Source organism: Salvelinus alpinus, chromosome 11 (assembly GCF_045679555.1).
Source record: "Salvelinus alpinus chromosome 11, SLU_Salpinus.1, whole genome shotgun sequence".
Taxonomy (NCBI): Eukaryota; Metazoa; Chordata; class Actinopteri; order Salmoniformes; family Salmonidae; genus Salvelinus; species Salvelinus alpinus.
This window is the reverse complement of record NC_092096.1, coordinates 32320871-32329945: the sequence shown is the minus strand read 5'-3', so window position 1 is coordinate 32329945 and position 9075 is coordinate 32320871. Positions and strand designations below refer to the sequence as shown.

Genomic DNA, 9075 nt, shown 5'->3' with positions numbered 1-9075 from the left:
TTCATTTTAGCCGAAAGGTGAATATTGGGGGCTTACACCACTATATATACACCTGCACAAGTACATCCATCTCACACAGACAGTGGTCAGACACTGCTTGCCTTGTCTGAAGTTCACGCTCAAACATACAAAATGGTGAGTCATGACAGATTGAAGATCAATTTAGTTTTATTTTAAATACATTTCATGTTGTTTTAGAATAAGGCATTTATTCCTATTCATTCTGTAGCTTACGTAACTTTTCTCCTAATTACGACATTGTAGTTGATTGCACGTAATTGATGTTTTCCTAGATCTCCCTGGATAATGACATCAACCAGCACTTCCAGGATGCAATTGATGTGATTCAACGGCACTCTGATGATCCGTATTGTGATACAGGTAAACTTACACTTCAACACTCATGCCAGAAAACCAGATTTAAATCTGAACGCTAACAATCACCATCATTATATTACGCACAGACATTATTGTTTATACTTTCTTTGTATTGAGCATGTCTGAAAAATTATTCAATACATTTTAGTCTCATTGGTTCTGGTAGTGAAGACTGTATTGAATGACTATATTTTTCTCCCTCTACTTAGAATATAAGTACTTTGAGCCTCCAACGCGATCGAGCATAATGTGCTGCTACCCCATCACCCCCCCTTCTGATGTGCCAGGTCCATATGACTGGAATGAGCAGACGGTGAGCGTATAGAACAAGTGGTTGTATTTTACCAGTATAGTACTATTGACTGACTTCTCCAAGTTTGCACAACTGTGATGTATGGTTACAGTACATGTATGTGTCATGTCTCATGTGGATGTGACTGACCTGACCAGTTTTCTCTCCTCGTCCTGCCAGTCATGGCCTCATGTTGTTCCTTACGACTCACTGGGTCCATCTGTAACTGTGGAGTACCCTCAGTTCTACTCCATCGCACCGCCACCGAGGAACGGCAAAGGTGAGAAGTGTTTGGCCACCAGTGATGAGTGATGACAATGTCTGTAAGAGATGTGAGAGAGTACCACTACACACGCTAGAATTGAACATGTTTCTAATACTTTAGTATTCTATTGCTTCAGACTTTTGATTGCCAAGTATCAAATTGACATCATTACAACTGAATCTCTGCCTGTTTATGATTTTATTATAACTAAAGTCAACCTTTTAATCTCATCAGGTCGCAAGAAGCTGCGTCTTTATGAGTACCTGCATGAGGCTCTGGGCGATCCCAACATGGCTGATTCCATCCAGTGGACGGACCGTGGCAGCAGCACCTTCCACTTCATCTCCAAGAACAAAGAGAAGTTGGCCGAGTGCTGGGGCAAGCGCAAGGGCAACCGCAAGACCATGACCTATCAGAAGATGGCACGGGCGCTGCGCAACTACAGCCGAACGGGCGAGATCGTAAAGGTGCGCCGCAAACTCACCTACCAGTTCAACCCGTCGATCATCCAGAGGCTTGGGGGCATCAGTCACGTCATTCCCCCCGCCGGGCACCCCGAGGCTGGCCACCCTGGGCGGGAGGTGCTCCTCCACCAGCAGCATGCCCCAGTAGAACAGGCTTACTATGGCTCTGCCACTGCACCTGACTGGCACAGCTGGTATGGACATTACTCCCTCCAGGGAGACTGTGATCTTGCCACAAGCTTCACTTCATCCACAGTCACCAAGGTATGAACTCAGGTAATGTCACTGTGGAAAATAACAGAGGTTAAAAGCTGCTTTAGCTAGCTGTCAATTCATACTGCTACTCCTGCATACTTTTGCGGGGGCCTACAACTGGGGCTTGTTATGCAGCCATCGTGTTATGAGTGTCAGGAAACGTAACAGTCATGGTAAAGAAAATGTAAAAATGTTTACTCTCCGTTAGTCAGCACCTTATGCCGTTTAAAAGAAAATGTAATGACCATTGATCAGGTATTGTGGATCATTGAATATGTAAATAATGAAAATATATTCACTTTTTTACCTATGAGAACTGTGAACCAGTTATAAGCATTCGGTGTGGGTACTGTACATGTAAAGGGAAAGAATTACAATGTTGGTTTCAAATACGAACATGTATTACTAAATATCATTTTGTAAATAATGAATTGAAATCCTTTGTATCTCACACACATTGATGTATTTTAATAAATCACTTTTGTATAATTTGTATTTGTACTGTGTATACGGTTTTATTTTAGGCAATGAATTATTCAAAACTGCGTCAACACTAACTTCAACACTGACTTCATAGCTGACTTCATAACCGTGCCATTCTTGCTTACCTAACAATGGTGAAAATGTCACAAGTTCCAACAAGTGTCCCATCCTTGTTGTGTCCTAGGAAAAAAAGAGGAAAAAAAAAAGAGAAAACCATGAACTTTGTTGAATGAGCCAAATATGTCTGCTTGTGCAACGGCAATAACAACACTGTCTACCCCTCACTCACAATTCCCCATCAATCCACACTCTGTAAGACATGAACACAAGGTGTATCGCTATCCCAAAAGGCAAACCATTGTGATAAGTGCTGTTTTCCTGTCAAGAGAGCCCATGGCTGCTCTTATCTTGCCCAGCGGTGAGGATGTGGTCTGTCCTGGGAGACAGTGCTTCTCTGGTGGTGGGCTTTGTGGGGTGGTGGTCATTGTTCCTGTGGTGAAAGTTTATTATGGTAGCCTAGTTGTGGTGAGTAGTGCAGGCCAGGCGATAAGCAAGGCAGCCCCAACTGGCTGTCATGTTGCAGAGGCATAATAAAAGCCTGGGTGTCACACAGTTCCTTCATGCATTTCATCTAACACACAACTCTGTGAAAAACCTGAGATCAGGACCTGTGACTGCAGCAATCTACGTGCATCCGACAATGATGGTAAATATGAGACCATTATAAGCTTAAGGATAACTGCACAGTGATGTATATTGACATCACACTTTCAAACTGAACTGTATGTGTGAGTCTGCTGTACACTTTGAATCGGTTATCTTTGTCAGAATTCTTCCGAAGATAACCAGACAGATCTGGAGGTGATTTTGGACTTTCTGGAGGAACACTACAGACAGGGCACTGGAGATGGCGGAGAAAAAGGTTATTCTCTATTAGCGTTATGAATCACACAAATAAATGGATTATTGTATATTTTTAATGCCACCTCTTTTTCTACACTATTGCAGTGGGAGGTGTCTGTGCTTTACCTACACCAGTGACAATGGAAGGAAACTTTGGTGAAACTTGTTGTGATCACTGGTGCCATGAGGAAAAGGTACTCATTCAATGATATTTATTTTAAATATGTTTTTTACCTTTATTTAACTAGGCAAGTCAGTTAAGAACAAATTCTTGTTTTCAATGACGGCCTAGGTACAGTGGGTTAACTGCCTTGTTCAGGGGCAGAACGACAGATATAAGCCTCCCCATGATGCTTAGGTCAGCCTGTCATAGACAGCACTTTGATCTGTGAAAGATACACAGTATAGGGCTATAGTTTATTGGGTGATGTTCTGCTTGTCTCAGTCATACAACTCAGTTGGTTAAAAAAAAAACGTGTTTTTCAGGCTATGCAATCACACGGTGGCTACACAACAACACTACTGGACCAAAACACCACTACACCGTCTGAGAAAGGGACAGACCACACATTGCCACATACTATGCCAGCAAGACCAGCACCCACACACCACACTGGACCTGGTGAAAGAGGCAAGTTCCCTTTTTGTGGTTAGTAGATACTGCCACTGGAACTCATGCTGCCCTGACGGACCAATGCCTAAAGAGACCTGCCTTTAACTGTAAAGGACAATGGTCCCATACACCGCTTATCTCTGTATGTTTTACATACATATCAAATGCTAAATGTTTACAACTTTTTACCACTGAACACCATCACAGCTGGTCATCTCACAAAGGGATTTTTATTATCAAATATGACGGGATATTGTTAACCGCTCCACTCTATCTTATCATTGTTACTGTGGTTACAGGTAGAAAGGTGCGTCTGTTTCACTTCTTGTTTGAGATGCTGGAAAACCTTGGCATGGTCCACTGCGTTTCCTGGGTGCCAGCGGCAGCAGACGGAGTGTTCCGCTTCTCTTCCCGGAACAAGGAACAGGTAGCAGCACTCTGGGGGCAGAGGAAAGGCAACAGGAGGCCCATGACCTACCAGAAGATGTCCAGGGCGCTGAGGAACTATGCCCGGTCTGGAGAGATCTTCAAGGTGAAGAAGAAACTGACCTATCAGTTCAGCAGAGCGACCTTGAGTGCCTTGAGGAAGTGCCATCAGGGAAAACTGTAAAGGACACATTTTCACATGAAAAACTGTAATCTATTGTAAATATCAATCATCAATTCGATCATCATCAATTCAATCATCAATCATTTGAAGACTGACTTGATTTTGTCTGTAGATTTTTATCAGTAGCTAGGCCTGCTGTGTGGGATTTTACACAGACAGAGGTATATGACTGACATGTAGTGTAGGCTTTTGCTATAGGATACTAAACTGACTGTACAAAGCATTAAGGACACCTGCTCTATCCATGACAGACTGACCAGTTGAATCCAGGTGAAAGCTATGATCCCTTATTGGTGTCACTTGTTAAGTCCACTTCAACCAGTGTAGATGAAGGGGAGGAGACAGGTTAAAGAATATTTTAAGCCTTGTGACAATTGAGACATGGATTGTGTGTGTGTGCCATTCAGATGGTGAATGGGTAAGACAAAAGATTTATGTGCCTTTGAACAGGGTATGGTAGTAGGTGCCAGGCGCACTGGTTTGTGTTAAGAACTGCAACTCTGCTGGGTTTTTCACGCTCAACAGTTTCCTGTGTGTATCAAGAATGGTCCACCCCCCAAAGGACATCCAGCCAACTTGACACAACCGTGGGAAGCATTGGAGTCAACATGGCCAGCACCCCTGTAAAACGCCTTCGACACCTTGAAGGGTGCAACTCAATATTAGGAAGGTGTTCCTAATGTTTGGTATAGTCAGTGTATATGTGCATAATATATGTATAAGTATGTATAATGGCACACATACACAATCCTTGTCTCAATTGTCTCAAGGCTGAAAAGTATTATTTAACCTGTCTCTTCCTCTTCATCTACACTGATTGAAGTGGATTTAACAAGTGACACCAATAAGGGATCATAGCTTTCACCTGGATTCAACTGGTCAGTCTGTCATGGATAGAGCAGGTGTCCTTAATGTTTTGTAAATTCAGTGTAGTATCCTATAGCAAAAGCCTACACTACATGCCAGTCATATACAGTTGAAGTCGGAAGTTTACATACACCTTAGCCAAATAGATTTAAACTTGGTTTTTCACAATTCCCGACATTCAATCCTAGTAAAAGTTTCCTGTCTTAGGTCAGATAGGATCACCACTTTATTTTAAGAATGTGAAATGTCAGAATAATAGTAGAGAGAGTTATCTATTTCAGCTTTTATTTCTTTCATCACATTCCCAGTGGGTCAGAAGTTTACATACACTCAATTAGTATTTGGTAGCATTGCCTTTAAATTGTTTAACTTGTGTCAAATGTTTCGGGTAGCCTTCCATAAGCTTCCCACAATAAGTGGGTGAATTTTGGCCCAGTCCTCCTGACAGAGCTGGTGTAACTGACTCAGGTTTGTAGGCCTCCTTGCTCGCACACGCTTTTTCAGTTCTGCCCACAAATGTTCTATAGGATTTAAGTCAGGGCTTTGTGATGGCCACTCCAATACCTTGACTTAGTTGTCCTTAAGCCATTTTGCCACAACTTTGGAAGTATGCTTGGGGTCATTGTCCATTTGGAAGACCCATTTGCAACCAAGCTTTAACTTCCTGACTGATGTCTTGAGATGTTGCTTCAATATATCCACATAATTTTCCTCCCTCATGATGCCATCTATTTTCTGCAGTGCACCAGTCCCTCCTGCAGCAAAGCACCCCCACAACATGATGCTGCCACCCCCGTGCTTCACGGTTGGGATGGTGTTCTTCGGCTTGCAAGCTTCCCCTTTTTTCCTCCAAACATAACGATGGTCATTATGACCAAAAAGTTCTATTTTTGTTTCATCAGACCTGAGGACATTTCTCCAAAAAGTACGTTCTTTGTCCCCATGTGCAGTTGCAAACCGTAGTCTGGCTTTTTTATGGCGGTTTTGGAGCAGTGGCTTCTTCCTTGCTGAGCGGCCTACAGGTTATGTCGATATAGGACTCGTTTTACTGTGGATACACATACTTTGGTTCCTGTTTCCTCCAGCATCTTCACAAGGTCCTTTGCTGTTGTTTTGGGATTGATTTGCACTTCTCGCACCAAAGTACGTTCATCTCTAGGAGACAGTATGACGGCTGCGTGGTCCCATGGTGTTTATACTTGCGTACTATTGTTTGTACAGATGAACGTGGTACCTTCAGGCGTTTGGAAATTGCTCCCAAGAAATTGCTCCCAAGGATGAACAAGTCTTGTGGTCGTCTACAATATTCTTTCTGAGGTCTTGGCTGATTTCTTTAGATTTTCCCATGATGTCAAGCAAAGAGGCACTGAGATTGAAGGTAGGCCTTGAAATGCATCCACAGGTACACCTCCAATTGACTCAAAAACTGTCCAATAGTCTATCAGAAGCGTATAAAGCCATGACATCATTTTCTGGAATTTTCCAAGCTGTTTAAAGGCACAGTCAACTTAGTTTACGTAAACTTCTGACCTACTGAAATTGTGATACAATTATAAGTGAAATAATCTGTCTGTAAACAATTGTTGGAAAAATTACTTGTGTCATGCACAAAGTAGTGTCCTAACCGACTTGCCAAAACTATAGTTTGTTAACAAGACATTTGTGGAGAGGTTGAAAAACGAGTTTTACTGACTCCAACCTAAGTGTATGTTAACTTCCGACTGTACCTGTAAAATCTCAAACAGCAGGCCTAGCTACTGTTAAAAATCTATAGCCTAAATCAATTAATGTTTTATATACTCAGTGTACATTTAGGCAATAATGCCCGAGGGGGTGTAGTATATGGCTAATATACCACGGCTAAGGACTGTTCTTAGGCAAGACGCAACCCTGGATACAGCCCTTAGCCGTGGTATATTGGCCATATACCACAAATCCCCCGAGATGCCTTATTGCTATTATAAACTGGTTACCAATGTAATTAGAAGAGTACAAATAAATATTTTGTCATACCCTTGGTATAAGGTTTGTTATAAACTGGGTGGTTCGAGTCCTGAATGCTGACTGGCTGAAAGGCTTGGTATTTCAGACCGTATACCACGGGTATGACAAAACATTTATTTTTACTGCTCCAATTACGTTGGTAGCCAGTTTACAATAGCAATAAGGCACCTCGGGGGTTTGTGATATATGGCCAATATACCACGGCTAAGAGCAGTGTCCTAGCACTCCACGTTGCGTCGCCTAAGAACAGCCCTTAGACTGGTTTATTGGCCATATACAGTACCACACCCACTAGGCATTATTGCATAAAAATATACCAGGGCTTTGAGCCAATCAGCATTAAGTGGCTCGAACCACCCCAGTTTATAATATATATTTTATCATATTTATGTTTCATAATGTTTACTTATGTTTCTTTCTTGTTAAATGTTAATAAAGTCTAATAAAAATAATGAAAAATAATGTAATTGAAACAAATACCCAGACCACGTGACCATGTCAGGGGACTAGTCTGGTATTGATGCATTTTCAATTCATGTAATTACATAATCCATTCAGTTTTTCAACTAAATGTAATTATGTCTCGACATTTGCATGATGGGAACTAAATACACCGCAGGAAAAATCTGAGGCCGCTGTGGAGCGCGTGCATAATTATTAATCTCACCTGCCCAGCTGTTGACACTACTGAGGCGTAATAAGAACGGTTGACACGATCGAGATATGCCATGTTTCCACCTTATAAACACCATGTAAACGTTTCTTTGAAAAAGTATGTAGGCCTATTTCTTATACATAAAAACCAGTTGAGACAACGCTGCAGAGTGCCGAGGTGAGTTCGGGCTACTGCATTTTCTTTCACAGGCCTATATTTTGTTCAGGGGAATTTTCCGTTTTAGTTGATCGTGAAGAGTAGGCAAGGGTCGGTGTATTCATTCCGCCAGTTGCAAAACGAAACGAGTTTCTATTGGACAAATTCAGGTATGTCCCTCCCGGTTTCGTTCCGTTTGCTTCCGTTTAAGAAACGTTTTGAAAGAGAATCGCCGGAATTAATATGCCCCTACAGGAAGCGTATAAAGTTATAGAGCCAACTGACTGTTAGCCTTATTGCTACAGATGTGTTCGATTAGGCCTACAACCGTTGGCTGTTCCTAGGTGTCATTTTACTATACTACGTATACAATAGCCCTAAACAGTGCCAAATACTTTTGGTTAGAGGGGCCCATATCGCAGGAAAATATTTCAAGGCTATACATAAATATTAGGATAGAGTTTAGGCAATAGACCTATTATGTTACTACAGTAGGCCTAGTAAAGCATTTTTTTGTCATTCAAGCTCCATATTTTTGCCACATGGACTGGAGAGCTGGAGGGTTCTGGAAATGTTCGTCAACCAGTCCAGAGAGGTTCATATGCCTCTGCTCCCAGGATTGTCTCTTGGGCCCAGTTTTTCCAAAGTTATCCATCTGTATTTCGCCTATCGGATAGGATTAAATGCATAAAAATAGAATGGATGAATCATTGACTTGAATGGGGACCCCTGTTCTATTCATTCAATTTCTTTGCATTTAATCCTATCCGATAGCCAAAATCCGGAGAGATAACCTTTAAAAAACTGGACCCTGAAGTCAGAGAGACATTTGATCAGAGCATGGGGAGTTCAATCACCATAAGGAGGTAGGAGTTAGTCTATTTACAGTCTACTTTCCATGCTACCCTCAACGTTTAAAATGGGCCATTCTCCTCTGGGAACAGAATTATGCAGTAATGAGCATCACTATAATAGCAGTCTCTTGGCTGAGTGTGATACTTTGCCTGGTCTGTGGGATCTCTCCTTTTGTGTGAGGTTAACAATTTCATGTAATCATTGACTAGAGTATGTCTACATACTGCATGTGTACATGCCAGGAAGCATGTCATGTGTATGTGTTGGTGTTAGTT

General features: G+C 41.9%; 2 protein-coding genes across 2 annotated transcripts; both read left to right on the top strand.

The window, feature by feature from the left end:
• Positions 1 to 2145, top strand: LOC139533973 (transcription factor Spi-C-like). The gene is made up of 5 exons (XM_071332538.1): positions 1 to 135; positions 294 to 381; positions 588 to 691; positions 851 to 950; positions 1170 to 2145. Exons 1-5 carry the CDS (start codon positions 133 to 135, stop codon positions 1667 to 1669), a joined length of 795 nt encoding a protein of 264 aa, XP_071188639.1. The 5' UTR covers positions 1 to 132; the 3' UTR covers positions 1670 to 2145.
• A 645-nt stretch (positions 2146 to 2790) lies between these two features.
• spi2 (Spi-2 proto-oncogene) lies at positions 2791 to 4429 on the top strand. The gene is made up of 5 exons (XM_071331363.1): positions 2791 to 2843; positions 2966 to 3059; positions 3146 to 3234; positions 3527 to 3671; positions 3953 to 4429. The coding sequence occupies exons 1-5, from the start codon at positions 2838 to 2840 to the stop codon at positions 4261 to 4263; spliced, it is 645 nt and encodes a 214-aa protein (XP_071187464.1). The 5' UTR covers positions 2791 to 2837; the 3' UTR covers positions 4264 to 4429.
• The last annotated feature ends 4646 nt before the right edge of the window (positions 4430 to 9075 follow it).

What these genes read in the sequence shown, in the direction of transcription:
- LOC139533973 (XM_071332538.1), top strand. An exon ending in TGATCCGTATTGTGATACAG is followed by an intron (nt 382 to 587) that starts GTAAACTTACAC and finishes CCCTCTACTTAG; the next exon opens with AATATAAGTACTTTGAGCCT. An exon ending in GCCACCGAGGAACGGCAAAG is followed by an intron (nt 951 to 1,169) that starts GTGAGAAGTGTT and finishes TAATCTCATCAG; the next exon opens with GTCGCAAGAAGCTGCGTCTT.
- spi2 (XM_071331363.1), top strand. An exon ending in TGGAGATGGCGGAGAAAAAG is followed by an intron (nt 3,060 to 3,145) that starts GTTATTCTCTAT and finishes ACACTATTGCAG; the next exon opens with TGGGAGGTGTCTGTGCTTTA. An exon ending in ACTGGTGCCATGAGGAAAAG is followed by an intron (nt 3,235 to 3,526) that starts GTACTCATTCAA and finishes CGTGTTTTTCAG; the next exon opens with GCTATGCAATCACACGGTGG.